The 17,406-nt window shown below is 41.7% G+C and overlaps 2 protein-coding genes across 2 annotated transcripts in view; one reads left to right on the top strand and one right to left on the bottom strand.

The window, feature by feature from the left end:
* SLC4A8 (solute carrier family 4 member 8) overlaps positions 1–17,406 on the bottom strand; it is an 829,308-nt gene that overhangs the window by 467,774 nt on the left and 344,128 nt on the right. The gene's annotated exons all lie outside the window — the stretch shown is intronic.
* Positions 1–17,406, top strand: part of TFCP2 (transcription factor CP2) — a 76,143-nt gene that overhangs the window by 51,702 nt on the left and 7,035 nt on the right. The window contains exons 6-11 of the mRNA XM_049783423.1: positions 138–290; positions 8,020–8,130; positions 9,855–9,943; positions 13,042–13,090; positions 13,492–13,585; positions 14,924–15,014. Coding sequence (XP_049639380.1) covers positions 138–290; positions 8,020–8,130; positions 9,855–9,943; positions 13,042–13,090; positions 13,492–13,585; positions 14,924–15,014 — 587 coding nt within the window. The remainder of the gene's footprint in view (positions 1–137; positions 291–8,019; positions 8,131–9,854; positions 9,944–13,041; positions 13,091–13,491; positions 13,586–14,923; positions 15,015–17,406) is intronic.

The following is a 17,406-nucleotide window of genomic DNA, read 5'->3' as shown; positions in this document are numbered from 1 at the left end:
AGAACCAGGAGTAACCTGAGTGCCACTGAGTGTGACCCCAAAACCAAAAAATAAAATAAAAATAATTTTGCTCATTAATAGTCGCCAGGTATGTTGTCTACCAACAGTGGTGACTCTAGATATTTTGTTCTTTTCAGGTGCACTGTATCAGCACAGAGTTCACCATGAGGAAACACGGTGGAGAAAAGGGAGTACCATTCCGAGTACAGATTGATACCTTCAAGGAGAATGAGAATGGAGAGTATACTGAGCACTTACACTCAGCCAGCTGTCAGATCAAAGTGTTCAAGGTACTCCTGGGTATTTTGCTGACACTGGAAATTTTATCTTTATTTTTTTAATTTTAACACTAGGTAGCAAATCAGGTTAACTTGTCTTTTTTTCCAATAAGAAAAACTCAATCTAATATATTGTCATTTAATAATTACTGAGATGAATTATAAATTAGCACAGCAGGTAAGGTGCTTGCATGCTGCTGACCTGGGTTTGCACTTGCCTTGCAGGTAGGCCAATCTATGTTCAATCCCCAGCATCCCATATGATCTTCACCAGGAGACCCATATGAGCACCACCAGGAGTGATTCCTGAGTGCAGAGCCAGGACTAAAAACCCTGTGCACTGCCAAGTGTGGATCCCAACCCAACAATAAGTAAAAATATCAAAATATTGTTACAGCAATAGATTTAGCAGCTTTTATGAGCCTGTGATAAGTTCTTTAAAAGTTTACAATAATTGTAATTATGAAAAGTTGACTGTTTTGTGAGGCTGGAGTAATAATACATCTAGTATGGCATTTGCTTTGCATGCAACTGACCCAGGTTCTATCTATGGTAACTCAGATGGTTCCCTGAGTAAAACCAGGAATAATTCTTAAATGCAGAGCCAGGAGTAGTAACTGAACATTGCTGGTATGGTCTACAACAAAACAAAACAAAACAATAAAAATGGACTGTGTTGAATACATTCATGCTTCATTTTTTCCCCCTTATTTTGGTCATATAGTATGTATGTTCTCATGGCACAAAGTTTATCAATATAAAAATATTCACAGCATTAGGCTGAAGAGAATGCAGTAGGCAGATGCTTGCCTTGCATGTGGCTGACCTGGGTTTGATCCCTAGCACCTCATATGATTCCCTAGCCCACCAGAAGTGACCCATGATCAAATAGTCAAGAGTAATACCTGAATACCATGTGCTGTAGTACAATAACAAAACCTAAACTTACAGAAGCATCAAAGCAAAACTACCAGATCTCCCTTTATTTTTGTTTTGTCTTTTGGAAATAATAACCTTTATGAAGAAAAATAGTAAAAAGATTTTTGTTTTGTTTCTGTTTTACTTTGAAATAATTTAATTTAGGGGGCTAATGGATAGTACAATGGGAAACGTACTTGTCTTGCATGTGACTGGCCTGGATTCAATTCCAAGCATCCCATTATTCCAGGCATCTCATTTGGTCCCCGAAACATTGTCAAAAGTTATGCATGAGTGCATAAGTAGGAATGACCCATGTGGATCACCAGGTGTGACCCAAAGCCCCCAAATTCTACCCTCAAAAAGAATTTAAGGTCCTGACCTTACAATGGTCAGTCTCATTATCTTGCCTATGACTGACCTGGGTTTGATCTCTGGCACTGCATATGTCCCCTGAATGACCCTTGAGCTCAGAGCCAGGAGTTAGCCCTAAGCAATCCTTGGTGTGGCCAATAACCAACCAACAAACTAAACAAAAAATACCAAAATCTTAAGGGGGCTGGAGTGATAGCACAGCAGACAGGGTATTTGCCTTACATGCGGCTGACCCAGGCTAGCCTGCCAGGAGTGATTTCTGAGCATAGAGCCAGGAGTAATCCCTGAGCGCCGCTGGGTGTGACCTAAAAACCAAAAATGAATAAATTAATGAAGGTTCAGACTTCTTTTTTTTTTTTGGGTCACACCCGGCGGTGCTCAGGGGTTCCTCCTGGCTGTCTGCTCAGAAATAGCTCCTGGCAGGCACGGGGGACCATATGGGACACGGGGATTCGAGCCAACCACCTTTGGTCCTGGATCGGCTGCTTGCAAGGCAAACGCCGCTGTGCTATCTCTCCGGGCCCTCAGACTTCTTTTTAATGACGCACAGCAGCTAGTTCTCAAAAAGCAACTAACTTACCTTTATGATACAAGAACTGTTTCCAGCGCTCAATAAGACACAAAAAGAAGTGACCAGTGACATCTTGGATGTAAACATTTAGATTTGGATAGAATAATCAGTTGAAATTTCAGCTTTGCTAGTGTGATGGATACTTTCTTTTTGCTTTTGTATATTGTATATATCATGTAATTTTGTATTTTGATTTCATTTTAATAAAGATTAACAAAAATAATGATTAAAATTTTTTTTTGTTTTTTTTTGGGCCATATCCAGTCAACATTCGGATTACTCCTGGCTATTCGCTCAGAAATTGCCTCTGGCTCGGGACCATATGGGACACAGGGGGTTGAACCCAGGATTGTCCTGGGTCAGCCACCTGTAAAAACATCCTACTGCTATGGTATCGCTCCAGCCCCTAATTTAAAAAAAAAAAGAAAAATTTAAGTAGAAGAGAAATAAAAACTCACCAAGCAAAGAGGAACTTAGTTAAAGCACTAATTTTAAACAGTATAACTTTTTAAAACAAAGAAATAAAGGGGTAAAATGAGATAGCTTAATAGACAATTGCTTGTATTCCAGAAGCCTAGTTTTGATCCCCAGTACTGCACAGTCTTCTGTTCTATTAGGAGTGACTCCCTATAGCACAGAGTAGACCCACATGCTACTAGTGTGACCCAAAATAAATAAAAACAAAATCTAAGGTAAAGAGAGGGTATGTGGCAACCAGGTTTGATTCTAAACATCACATGGTTCCCCTTGAGAAGACCTGGAGGCCCCCGGCATGGCCTGGATAATCCCCTGGATAATCACTGCAGGGCCTGAGCACCACATTGTCTGGCTCTTGTATGTCAGACTAGAAGGCCAAGAATTGGGACCTTTGTGCCTCCTGAGCATACTTCTGAGATCCCCTCCCATCCCAAATCATACCCCAGATCAATAAATACAATATCTAAAAAATAAAATTTAATATAATGAAAATAAAAAGAAGTAATAAGCCAGAAAATAGAGTAACTATCCTTCTCCTGTATCTTTTTCTTGTTTTTTTTTGTTTGTTTGTTTTTGTTTTTGGCCCATACCTGGTGATACTCAGGGGTTCCTCCTGGTTCTTTGCTCAGAAATTGCTCCTGGCTTGGGGGACTATATGGGACGCTGGGGGATCGAACCACAGTCCATTCTAGGTCAGCCGCCTACAAGGCAAACGCCTGTGCTATTGCTCCAGCCTCATATTTTGGTTTTTATTATTCCTTTGCTTGTTTTTAACTCTTGGTGGTGTTCTCTTCAAGAATGCTCAAAGCAACAGTCTGTAACTTAAGTTATTGTATCTTTAGCTCTGTGAATTCTGTTTGAACTTTTCTAAACTTGTTAAAGTTCTTTTTCATTGATAATTATTTCTGTGAGCATTATTACAATTGTTGCTTTAAAGTCCTTTAAAGGTAGCTTGCATATCTCTTGTATTGAGGGTTCTTTTGTTTTTGTTTGTTTTTGGTTTTGGTTTTGTTTTTGGTTTTTGGGTCATACCCAGCAGTGCTCAGGGTTACTCCTGGCTCCATGCTCAGAAATCACTCCTAAAAGAAAAAAAAAAATCACTCCTGGCAGGCTCGGGGGACCATGTGGGATGCCGGGATTCGAACCAATGACCTTCTGCATGAAAGGCAAACGGCTTACCTCCATCCTATCTCTCCGCCCCCATCCCCTTTTTTTTTAATCAGGTTCGAAGGTTCCTTTTTATTCTTTTCTTTTTTTGGTTTTTGGTTTTTGGGTCATACCCAGCGCATTTAGGGGTTACTCCTGTCTGTGCTCAGAAGTCATTTCGGGGGACCATATGGGATGCCAGGATTCAAACTAGGGTCCATCCTGTGTTGGCAGTGTGCAAAGCAAATGCCTTACCTCTGTACTATTGCTTCCCCTCCCCTTTTTATTATTGTTTTGGTTTCTTTTTTGTTTTTTGTTCTCCCAATCAATATTCATGGTAACTACTCCCTGCAATATTTGTCCAATTGGGCCAGAGGAGGTCTCGGACCACTAGGGCCACACCTGGAAGTGAGGGAAACATGATGCTAGGAATCAAACTCTGGCATGGTCCCCAAGTGCTGCATCTGTTGTAGCCTCTGAGTATATTGCCTGGTATATCTCAGAAGAAAAGAAAATTTTTCTCTTTTTTTAAGGAACTAACTATAAATGCTTGGTATTGCACGTGTAAGGAATGTAGCCCTGTAAGCTCTCTCCCTTGCTCCTAGACTTCGTCTTTTTTTCTCATTGTATCTGAGTACCTTTATCTCTGTTACATATCCAATCAGGTAGATTGGATATAGGGATTTGTGCTTCAGCAGGCCTGTTAGACAATTGGGGATTTCAATCATGAGCTCCTATTATGGCACTGAGTTTGAACAGACCTAGACAGTGACTGAGAATCTGGTTGCCAATGCCTGGGATTCATCTGTGAGTCAAGTGCCCCTGGACAAAGCAGCAGCCACAGGTAGTGGCTGGGGAACCCATACTAGAGGGTAGATTTTAGAAACTGGGGTCAGTCCCAGCTACTCAGTGTTTATCAAGGACTTGTAGGGAGAATAGTGTGGCTGTCTGTGTGCCACCATGGGGGGGCTCAGCAATCATTAAGTTTTCTAACAGTGTGGTTTGTTAATAAACTCTTAGATGTGAACTGTTTATGTAATGTTTATTTTGGTTCCATTTGTTTTTGTTTCCTTTTTCTCATCCTTATGCAGGGGCCATGCTAATCTTTTTTTTTTTTTTTTTTGGTTTTTGGGCCACACCCAGTAACGCTCAGGGGTTACTCCTGGCTATGCGCTCAGAAGTTGCTCCTGGCTTGGGGGACCATATGAGACACCGGGGGATCGAACCGCAGTCCGTCCAAGGCTAGCGCAGGCAAGGCAGGCACCTTACCTTTAGCGCCACCGCCCGGCCCCTAATCTTTTTGTTGTTGTTTTTGTTGTTGTTGTTGTTGTTGTTTGGACCACACCTGGTGGCACTCCTGGTTCTTCCCTCAGAAATCACTCCTGACAGACTCGCGAGACCTTATGGGATGCTGGCAATTGAATCTGGGTCTGTACTGAGTTGGTCACATGCAAGGCAAATGACCTGTTGTTGTGCTATTGCTCTGGCCCCAGGCATGCTAATCTTATCTGTATCGTCCCAATTTTAGTATATGTGCTGCTGAAGCAAGCACTTTTATTTATTTATTTATTTATTTATTTATTTATTTATTTATTTATTTATTTATTTATTTTTTTTTTTTTTTATCTGTTTTCATCTTTGGGCTACACCCAGAAGTGCTCAGGGCTTATTCCTGGCTCTGCACTCGGGAATTATTTGTGGCAGGCTTAGGGACCATGTGGGATGCTGAAGATCAAACCTGGGTCAGTTGCAGGTGCCTTACCTGCTGTATCTTTCTGCCCCTATATAAGGACTATAGATCTTTTCTCCCTATCCCATGCTTCTCAGCTATTTGTTGTGAGTAAAGGCAGCCTGGGGATCTGTCTCAGGATATTCCATTCTATTCTGCTGATTTGAGAGTCTGTCTTTATCCCTCCCTTCCTTCCTTCCTTCCTTCCTTCCTTCCTTCCTTCCTTCCTTCCTTCCTTCCTTCCTTCCTTCCTTCCTTCCTTCCTTCCTTCCTTCCTTCCTTCCTTCCTTCCTTCCTTCCTTCCTTCCTTCCTTCCTTCCTCCCTTCCTCCCTTCCTCCCTTCCTTCCTTCCTTCCTTCCTTCCTTCCTTCCTTCCTTCCTTCCTTCCTCCCTCCCTCCCTCCCTCCCTCCCTCCCTCCCTCCCTCCCTCCCTCCCTCCCTCCCTCCCTCCCTCCCTCCCTCCTGGCTCCATGCTCAGACATCGCTCCTGGCAGGCATGGGGGACCATATGGTATGCTGGGATTTGAACCAATGACCTTCTGCATGAAAGGCAAATGCCTAACCTCCATACTATCTCTCCAGCCCCAGGTTTCTTTCTTGATAAGATCAATCTTCTGATATGCTCTTCTTTTGTCTCTTGCTGTGAAAGACTTTGTTTTTTTCTGGATTGTCAGGTCCCCCTCCCCATACTACAGATTGTACTCAGGACTTCATACAAATTGCTCAAGGAAGCATGTGCTACCAGGCATCAAACCTGAATGCAGAGCCTTTGTGCCCTTTGCGCAATCCATCCCCATTCCATCCTTTAAGCTCTTTTCCTGACTCTCAAGTTTTTTCCTGAAATAACTCATCATGGCTTAGGGGACCTCATGGTATACCAGGGATCAATATTTCTCTGATCACTCTAGCCCTATTTTATTTTATTTGGTTTGGTTTGGTTTGATTTTTGGGTCACACCTGGCAGCGTTCAGAGGTTTACTCCTGGCTCTGTGCTCAGAAGTCGATCCTGGCAGGCTCTAGGGACCATATGGTATGCTGGGATTTGAACCAGGGTCCATTCTTGTTGGCCACATGCAAGGCAAATGGCTTACCATTGTGCTATAGCTCTGGCCCCCAAGTTAAAAAATTTTTAAGTTAACAAACTGGACGTTGGAGCAAAAAAATTTTTAAGTTAAAAAATAGGCAGTATTACAATACTATTAATAATAGATTCATATATTGTATTTTTTAAATTTAGTAAAAAAATTATACTGAAGTCTGTGTAATGCTTTGGAGAATCTCACCCCTTGAATATATCTCTAGCTTCAAATGAGCTGTCTAGAGCCTTGCTCTTTTTATAGCTCTTACTCTTTTTCTATTCCATCAAGCATTTAGATTTTATATTTTTAGATTTATATTTAGATTTTATGTTTATTTTTAGATATTATATATCCATTATATACATTTTAGGTCCGCACCTGGCTGTGCTTAGGGCTTACTCTTCATTGTGACTAGGATTGGCCTTGGGATGCTTTTATTTGAGTCTCTTCTATTATTCTTTGAGCATCCAGGATTTGAGGCATGCACTCTTCAGCTCTGGGAACTTCTCATCAATGATATCTATGACTGTTGCTTTTTCATATGGGTTTTCTTATTGACTCTCTGGGACCCCAATGATTCTTATGTTGTTTCTGTTGAATTCATTCCAAAGTTCTTTTGTCATCTGTTTGTTTATTTTGAGGACTTCTTCCATCTTTTGTTCATTTATTTTTAGGTTCTTTACAACTTGTTTTGTCTGGAGGTGTTACTTAGCTTATCTTTGAGTTCATTTATTCTGTCCTCAGCAGCTATTACTCTGCTGGTGAGGCCTTCTAATGAAATTTTCATTTTACCTGCCAAGATCTTTCAGTTTTGTCATTTCTGTTTGATGTTTTCTCATTTCTACTTTCATATCCTCTTGATCCCTATTGGTTGTCCCTTCCATGGTTTCTTTGAGTTCCTTGAATAATTTCAGCATTTCCTTTCTCAAGTCCTTATATAAGTGGCTGATATTAGTTGGATCTTCAGAACTACTATCTTCATTAAATGTGGTGAGGTTTTGCATTGCTTTCCCATTATGATCTTTGCAGGGTGTTTGTTATGTGGTGCTGTGGGGCTCATCAACCAGAAGAAATGTGTGGCAACAGAATAAAATGGAACAGCCATGTCCTTCTTCGGGCATAATAACCTGGGGTAAAAATGGCTCTTCTGAGTCAAAGAGGACCCCGCTGCCATGCCAGTCTGCCTCAATTTCTTGGGACTGTCTCAGGGTTTACTCCTGACTCTGTACTCAGGGACTACTCCTAGCAGGGTGGGTTGTCAAGATTTGAACCCTGGTTGGCCACATTGCAAGACAAGTACCCTATCCACTGCACTATTGTTTCAGCTTCCCAGTATATTTATATCATTATACATTTTTGTTTCATATGTGACTTTATAGGTTTTAGAAATCATATTTTAGGTCAATACTTGAATACCTGAGTTAAAACAAATATTTCTCATTTTAGCCTAAAGGTGCAGACAGAAAACAAAAAACAGATAGAGAGAAAATGGAGAAACGGACACCTCATGAAAAGGAAAAATATCAGCCTTCATATGAGACAACTATTCTCACAGAGGTAAAAGGATATTTTGTGCTGATCATTTTAGTCAGTGTGTTGTTGTTGCTGTTGTTGGGACCATACCTGGGCAAACCCAGCAGATTGAACCCAGTGCCCCCAAATGCAAGATATGTACTCTACCACTTGAACCACATTCTTAAAAATTCAGGATCAATGGGGCCAGAGAAATAGTACAGTGGTAGAGTGTTTGCCTTGTGCACAACTGACCCATGACAGACCCGGGTTTGATTCCCGACATTTCAGATGGTCCCGAGCCTGCCAGGAGCAATTTCTGAGCATCGTCAGGTGTGGCTCCAATTCAAAAAAATAAATCCAGGGTCCAGAGGCCCAGAACAATAACATACTGGGTAGGGCATTTGCCTTGCATGTGGCTGACAGGGTTCTGTCCTTGGCATCTCATTTGGTCCCCCAAACCTGCCAGGAGTGATTTCTGAGCTCAGAGCCAGGAGTAATGCCTGAGTACCACCATATGTGTCCCCCCCCAAAAAAATTTTTTTCCAGAGGCCAGAATACTTGTCTTACACACAACTTGACCCAGGTTCAATCCCATCATCTCATATGGTCCCCCAAGCATCACCAGGAAGGATCCCTGCATGCAGAGCTAAGAGTAACCCCTGAGCATCACTGTGTGTGACTTTCCTTCTCACCACCCCTACTCACGATAAATTCAGAGGCCTGAAGATAACTCAGCAAAAAAAGCACCTGATTTGCAAGGATGAGGCCAAGAGTTGATACCTAGTACTACCCACATGTACCAAATGCTATCTCTGCAGCTTTGTTGTCTGGGAGCCCAGGTGCTTCAATAAAGTATAAGGTCTTCAGCAAACTTCAGTCTGATGTGTGTGAGTGTATATTCCCAGCACCACAACTAAAAATGTGCGAGCACTAATACCTGTTGGGTAGCCCTCAGTGAGCATGTGATTGTGCACCAGAATATAATAAATGCCAGCAGCACATCTGTGATTGTGCACACTGCAGCCAAATGCCAAATATGCCACCCTGTGAGCACCATCACTGAGCATGTGTGCAACATCTAGTCACTGCAGTAACAATAGGAGGGAGAAAAATTTGCAGTGTATATATATATATATATATATATATATATATATATATATATATATATATATATATATATATATATATATATATATATATATATATAAGCATTTTGCAATATATACATATTTTAGCTCAATGTTTTAAACTCATACAAAGCTCTGTATTATTTTATTTTGTTTTTGGCTGTTACCCACTCCCAAACCTAAGTACTCAGGGCTTACTCCTGTCCCTGTGCTTGGGACTACTCCTGATGGTGCTGGTGATCTAAAGGGGTGCCAGGGATGGAACCTGGGTTGGGCATGTGCAATGTAATCACCTAACCTCCTGTACTATTTCTCAGCCTACTCTATATCATTCTAATAAACAGTAGCATGTCTATTCTAGTGTGGTCAAAATGTTTTTGTCCTAAATATATCTCTCAATCTTGATGTTCAGAACAAGTAAGTTTGCTAATCAAGTGTTAGAGCACATGCCTTGTCTGTGTGAGGTCCTGATTCAATGTCCAGCCCTACATGTCTCCTGTGCCCTGTGGCTTGTCCTCATAATAGTTCCCCCATACAAAATTGATTTGCTAATCAAAATTGCACTATTCAAGGACTAGTATTTTGGTGAAGACTAGACTCTCTGTTCTTTTCCATGTGTAAGTCATCCTTTGTTTTCAGTGTTCTCCATGGCCTGAGATCACCTACGTCAATAATTCCCCCTCACCTGGTTTCAGCAGTTCCCATAGCAGTTTTTCTCTAGGGGAAGGGTAAGTCTGGGAAGCATGATTGTCCTAAAGTGTCTTCATTTTTTTATTATCTCTCCATAAATAAGTTCTTTCCAAATCATTGCACACTTCTCTATGGTTAGCCTTTGATGGATTAATGTATTAACTGATATTTGTATTATCTTGTAAAGAGACTTAGAGAGACTCTCTTCTTTTTTTTTTTTTTTTTTTTTTACCATATGAAGAGAGTCATTAGTGATGAAGGGCCTTATTTTCTGAGCTCTACACTTTTCCCTGTTCTTCTCCCTTTACTTCTCACTGTGCTTCTAGTTTTCTTTTAATATCCTGGTCATACTTTCTCCGAAATGGTCATCTAGAATTGAGACTCACTTGAGTAAATGGTAAAATGCATCTTGTTGCTTTTTTTTTTTAATCATTCATTTAATTTATTAATCTATTTATTTTTGGCTTGGGGGCCATACCCATCCTGGTGGTGTTCAGGGATTACTCCTAACTCTGTAATCAGGTATAAAATCTGGGTCAGCCACACACAAGGCAAGTGCCCTACCAGCTGTATTGTCTCTGCAGCCCCGCTTGTTGCTTTTATTTTATCTATTTATTTATTCATTTTGGATTTTGGTTTTTGGGCCACACCCAGTGGCGCTCATTGGTCACTCCTGGCTCTACACTCAGAATACAGCTTCTGGCAGGGACAGTATGGGATGCTGGGAATCAAACCACCATCTGTCCTGGGTTGGCCGTGTGCAAGGCAAACTCTCTGACACTATGCTATCTCTCCGGCCCCTCTTGTTGCTTTTTAAAGAGTGGTCCTAACAGCTGATAATTTGAATCTTGGGGAAGATACCAAAAAAAGGTTTTGGAATTTCCTGTGTGGTGCACTTCATCTCATCTGTTGTCTTTTCCTGTCAGAGATAATTAAAAGTTTGTACAGAGTTCTGTTCCAGTAAAAATAAGTTGTCTCATAACCTTAGCATTTAATATTTAATATATGTTCCGTATAGGCCTTTGAATAATTTGAATTTTTGAAAATTTTGAATAGGCTACTAAATGTGTATATTATATGATTGTTTTTCAGTGTAGGCTGTCAATTCAGTCTACTTCTAAAAGTATTTAAATTTGCTTAAGTATTTAAAATGTAACAATAAGGGCCGGAAAGATAGCATAGAGGTAGGGTGTTGCCTTGCATGCAGAAGGATGGTGGTTCAAATCTCAGCATCCCATATGCTCCCCCAAGCCTGCCAGGAGCAATTTCTGAGAGTAGAGCCAGTAGTAACCCCTGAGTACTGCCTGGTGTGACCCAAAAACCAAAAAAAAAAAAAAAAAAAAAAACAACCAAGAATGAAAACATTAGGACTGGGGAAATAAGTCTAATAACTGAACACAGAGGCTGAAGTGATAGTATAGCAGATAGGGCACTTACCTTGCAGGGAGCTGGCCTGGGTTCCCTCCCTTGCATCCCATGTGTCCCCAGAATCTACCAGGAGTAATTCCTGATTGCAGAGTCAGGAGTAACCCCTGAGTACTACCAAACAGAAAACAAAGGAAAAAAAAATCTATCTGGCTTGCACAGCTGGGATTATTGCAAGGAGCTTCACCCAAGTACTCTGAATACTAGTGGCCCACCCTCCCAGAATGATGGTGGGCATGAGAAGATGGCTAGAAGCATTGGAGAGCCCCGAGTTCCTGACATTGTGTCCTAGTGTCCTAGCCAGTGGTCAGCAACCTTTTTTTTTCAACTGAGCCAAATCTCACCAAAACTATAATTGAAATTTACTTTGAAAGCCACACAGGGCACGCACTGACAGAGGCTAGGAGCAGTGTCCTGACTCCTGGAGCAGCCGCCCAGCACGCAGAAGAGCTAAATTAAAAGTGTAAAGAGCCACATGTGGCTCGAGAGCCACAGGTTGCCGACCACTGTCCTAGACCAACTAGGACTGCAACTAGGACCCCAAGCTAACTCCTGAAAATAATAATCATATGAGCTGGAGCAATAATATAGTGGGTAGGGTGCTTTCCTTACATGCAGCCAAACCAGATTCAATCCCCAGCATTTAGTATAGTTCCCCTTGAGCACTGTTGGGTGTGGCCCCGAATCAAAAGAGTGATAACTATATTATCTATCATATAAATATACAGTCACATTGTATCATAGATTTTAATTTTTTTTTTTTTTTGTACTTTGGGTTACACCCAGTGGCACTCAGGCTCTGCACTCAGAAATTGTTCCTGGCATGGGGGACCCTATGGGATGCTGGGATTCGAACCACTGTTCTTCCTGAATAGGCTGCTTGCAAGGCAAATGCCCTACTGCTGTCCTGTCTCTCCAGTTCCAAATTTCAAATATTTGATCAGTTCCAACTTATTGAATTGTTTGGATTTTGTTTACTATTTTCGCAGTGATAAAAATGTGTATGGCTGGGGCTGGAGTGGTGGATCAAGCCGTAAGGTGTTTGCCTTGCCAGTGCTAGCCTAGGCTGGACTGCGGTTCGATCCCATGGAGTCCTATATGGCCCCCCAAGCCAGGAGCAATTTCTGAGCACATAGCCAGGAGTAACTCCCGAGAGTCACCGGGTGTGGCTCTCCCCCCCAAAATGTGTATGACTAAGGGAGATAACTCAAAGGGCAAGAACACACACTTTGCATGTGGGAGGCCTCTGAGCACTATGCTAGTAGTAACCTCTAAGAACCTTTGAATGTGGGCCCCCAAAAATGTTGGATGAACATATGGAATGAACATTTCTTCTCCAATAGTCTTTACATTGGGCCGAAGTGGTGGTGCAGTGGTAGGGCATTTGCCTTGAACACGGCTAACCTAGAACAGACCAAGGTTCGATCCCCCAGCGTCCCAATGGTCCCCCGAGTCAGGAGTGATTTCTGAGCGCATAGCCAGGAATAACCCCTGAGCATCACCAGGTGTAGCCCCCGCCCCATCCAAAAAAAAGAAAAGTCTTTATATTAAATGGACATATAATACAAATATTGGAATCAAGAGTAGGGCTATATGAGAGCAAAGATTCCTTTAAATCACTCACATATGAAGTGTGTGAAAATGAAGACTGAAATGGTGAACCTTAGTGTGTGCCATGGACTCATCCTTTTGTTTTTCAATGTTTCTCTAGAAATGGTTCACCAAATCACCAGCCAGAGCCACCCCCACCAGTCACAGATGTAAGTCTAAAGTGAAATGTTATTTACAATGTCTTAAGTAATATTTTGATGACTGTGCAGTTCTTTAACAGTGTACCAGTTTTAGAGTGTTATTTTTTTTTAATTCATCTAACATTTTTTGAATTTGACTTTCTACTAGATACCCTGTTAAGGGCTTTAGAGAGGAAACATAATGTATGAGCCTTGAATTTAAGTCAGGAGCTAACAGTTTAGTGGGGCAGAGAAGGATAGAATCCATGGGCATTCATACATGGTTGGAGAGAACACTGAGGTATGGTGTAAAATACTTTCAAAGGAAGGCTACTATCGTCTCAATGTGGATCTGTTTGGCTCTATGTACATAATGGTACAAGGTATCATTATTTCGTTGCCCCACCCCAAATATGCTTTATCTCTTTCAGAACCTCTTGCCAACAACTACACCTCAGGAAGCTCAGCAATGGCTACATCGAAACCGTTTTTCTACCTTCACAAGGCTATTCACAAATTTCTCAGGTTAAAAAAGTTTATTTTTGTTTGTTTGTTTTTTGTTTTTGGTCACACCTGGCAGTGCTCAGGGGTCACCCCTGGCTCTATGCTCAGAAATAGCTCCTGGCAGGCTCGGGGGACCATATGGGATGCCGGGATTCGAACCACCGTCACTTCTGCATGCAAGGCAAATGCCCTGCCTCCATGCTATCTCTCTGGCCCCTAAAAATGTATATTTTTTTAGGTTTATGGGTCAGACCTGACGATGGTCAGGTGTTACTACTCCTGGTTCTGCACTCAGAATTAATCTTGGCAGTGCTTGAGGGATAAAACCCAGATTGGGTGTATGCAAGCAAGTGCACCACCTCCTGTAATAGTGCTCCTTCTTTGCCCTTTTATTTTTCTGAACATGGAATATTTCTTTGTATTTTAGGATTTCCCTGTATTCATGAATGTGTATGTTTGTGTGGAGAGAGAAGAGAAGGGTGGGTGAGGGGGGAGAAGAAAGCAGGGGAAGGAAGTGAGAGAGAAAGTGAGGGAGGGAAGGGGAAGAGGAGAGAGAAATGGAGGGAAGGGGAGAATTTGGAGGCTATCTTTGTGCATCTTTTTTCTTTGAACTTTTTGGTTTGGTTTGGTTTGATTTTTGGGCCACACCAGCTATGCTCAGGGATTACTCCTGGCTCAGCACACAGAAATCATTCCTAGTGATGCTTAGAACATTGTGCAGTGCCAGAGATATAACCGGGATCAGCCTCATGTATGGAAAATGTCTTGCCTTCTAAACTGTCTCTCTAGTCCCTGTAGTACACATAAGGCGACCAAAAGAATTTCATAGAACCCTTCAGACCTTCTTAATAGCTGCAGCTGCTATAAAAATACATTAAATGGATGACCTTTTGGTCAGGAGATATGGTTCAAAGACCTGCAGCACAGGCTTTATGTATGTAAGCCCTGACTTTGAGTCCTTGCACCACATGGTCCTTGAAACATGGCCCCTAAATACCATGAATTGTGGCCCCCACAAAAATAATTTAAATTCTATTTAATGATATGTTATTCTGACACTGTTTTGGACCTATTTCTAACCATGTTCAGGGGTTATTCCCCAGTAGTGTTCAGGTAATCATGCACTGCCAGGGGCTGAACCTGGGGATCCAGCATGCAGTATGGACATCTCTCTGCCCTTATACAACTTGTGTGTTGTGGGGGAGGGTCAGAAGAGTGATTTGGGTCACACTCATTATTGTACAGAGGCTACTCCTGGCTCAATATTTAAGGGTCCCTATCTGAATAATAGCCCATTTTCATAATCATTAGCAAAGAGAATATTTGCTTTTATTACCTATTTTGTTATATTTATTCCAGGAGCAGATTTATTGAAACTAACCAGAGATGATGTGATCCAGATTTGTGGCCCTGCAGATGGAATCAGACTCTTTAATGCATTAAAAGGCCGGTATGTAATTAGTGTTAAAATGACAGTGAGGTTGGATTTCAAATGGATTTGTATTTAGGGTCTCTTCATAGGATTCTTTGTACAACAAAATTTATCTTGTCACAAAAGTATTTATTGCCTATCATCTAGGTACCAAATAAAGATGGATAATATCTTTTTTCTACACTTAATCCAAGAAATTCACTATGATTACTCTGTTTTGATTTTCAGTATTTATTCAGTTATTACTTATTGTCTTACTGGCACTGTTGTAGGCTTTGAGAATTCATTGATGAGCAAACATGTACAAAAAAATTCGCTACTGGAATAAATATAATCAAAATAGATAATAAAAGCAAAGATTTTTTTTCTCTTTTTTTGGCTTTTGCTTTGTTTGGGGGGGGGTCACACCTGGTGACACTCAGGGGTTATTCCTGACTTTGTGCTCAGAAATCGCTCCTGACTTGGGACCATTTGGGATGCCTGGGTATTGAACCACAGTCCATCCTAGGTCAGCCACATCCAAGGCAAATGCCCTACCGCTGCCCCACAGCTCCAACCCCAAAGATTCTATTTTTTTGTGTTTTTTTTTTTTTGTTTTGTTTTTTGGGTAACATCTGGCAGTGCTCAGAGGTTACTCCTGGCTCTACGTTCAGAAATCACCCCCAGCAGGCTCGGGGGACCATATGGGATGCCAGGATTCAAACCACTGTCCTGCATTTAAGGCAAACGCCTTTCCTCTGTGCTATCTCTCCGAGGGTCCAATATTCTCTTTTTTAACAATTATTAAAATGTTCTCTGTTATAGGGTACTTCATTACCAGTACATTTGATTCCATAATGTTTTTCATAAGGCCCTCCTTCCCTCCTCTCCCACCTCCGTTCTCACCAATTTTTTGTCTTTGAAAGAAAGCAAATGGAAATAAGGTTGTGGCTTATGAAAACCTAGATTATGGTCATGGGGAGGCTCTTAGGAAAAATGAAGTCATGAAATTTGCTTGTATGTGGATGGATATGGGAAGTATTATGCAGTGAAATGAATCAGAGGAAAAGGGATAGACATAGAATAGATCACACTCATTTGTGGAAAAAAAATATATATTAATAAAAAAGATTGCCAGAGAGATAGCATGGAGGTAGGGCATTTGCCTTGCATGCAGAATCCTAGCATCTCATATGGTCTCCTGAGCCTGCCAGGAGCAACCCCTAAGCGATGCCGGGTGTAACCCAAAAACAACAACAACAACAACAACAACAAAAGATAGTGGAGCCAGAGCAATAGTAGAGCAGGTAGGTCGTTTGGCTTACATGTGGCTTACCCGAGTTTGATCCCTGACATCCCATATGGTTCCCTGAACCTGCAGGATTGATTTCTGAGTGCGGAGCCAGGAGTAACCCTGAGTGCTGCTGCGTGTGGCCCCACAAAGACAAAACAAAACAAAAAGATAGTATAGTAATAACATCCAGAGACAATAGAGACAAGGGCCAGGAGGACCAGTTTATGGTAGGAAGCTTGCCACAAATAACAGGGGAGTATAGTTAGGGCAGAGAAGGGACTAATGGCAATGATGGTTGGAAATGATCACTGTAGGTGCTGAAAGGAGATAAAATGATATGCATGATACTCCTTCAGTAACAATATTGCAAACCAGTGTCTAAAAGAAGAAAAAGAGGGAGGGAGAGAGAAGAGGAGGAAGAGAAGGAAAAAGATGAGGAGGAGGAGAAAAATGTCTACCACAGAGGCAAGCAAGGGAGAGAACAGTGGAGAGGACAGGAGGGAAACTGGGGACATTGGTGGCGAGAGAAATGTGCACTGGTTTTCACTATATGACTGAAATTGATTCATGACCAACTTAAAAAAAAACAATTATATTATGAACAACCTGGTAAACCTCGATGTTTAAGAAAGTAATTTTGCATGTAGGCAAAATGCATGCATTTAGTAAAATTGCATGTAGGCATTAAAAAAATATGTGGGTGGGGCCGAAGAGATAGCATGGAGGTAAGTTGTTTGCCTTGCATGCAGAAGGATGTTGGTTCCAATCCCAGCATCTCATATGGTCCCCCGAACCTGCCAGGAGGATTTCTGAGTGTAGAGCCAGGAGTAACCCCTGAGCACTGCCGAGTGTGACCCAAAAACCAAAATAAATAAATAAATAAATAAATAAATAAATAAATCCCGGTGTCCCATATGGTCCCCCGTGCCTGCCAGGAGCTATTTCTGAGCAGACAGCCAGGAGTAACCCCTGAGCATGCCGGGTGTGACCCAAAAACCAAAAAAAAAAAAAAGAATTGTGCTTATGGGCCCGGAGAGATAGCACAGCGGTGTTTGCCTTCCAAGCAGCCGATCCAGGACCAAAGGTGGTTGGTTCGAATCCCGGTGTCCCACATGGTCCCCCGTGCCTGCCAGGAGC

The sequence above is a fragment of the Suncus etruscus genome, chromosome 11 (genome assembly GCF_024139225.1).
Source record: "Suncus etruscus isolate mSunEtr1 chromosome 11, mSunEtr1.pri.cur, whole genome shotgun sequence".
Lineage (NCBI taxonomy): Eukaryota > Metazoa > Chordata > Mammalia > Eulipotyphla > Soricidae > Suncus > Suncus etruscus.
The sequence above is the reverse complement of the archived record's forward strand: the minus strand, read 5'-3'. Positions and strand labels throughout refer to the sequence as shown.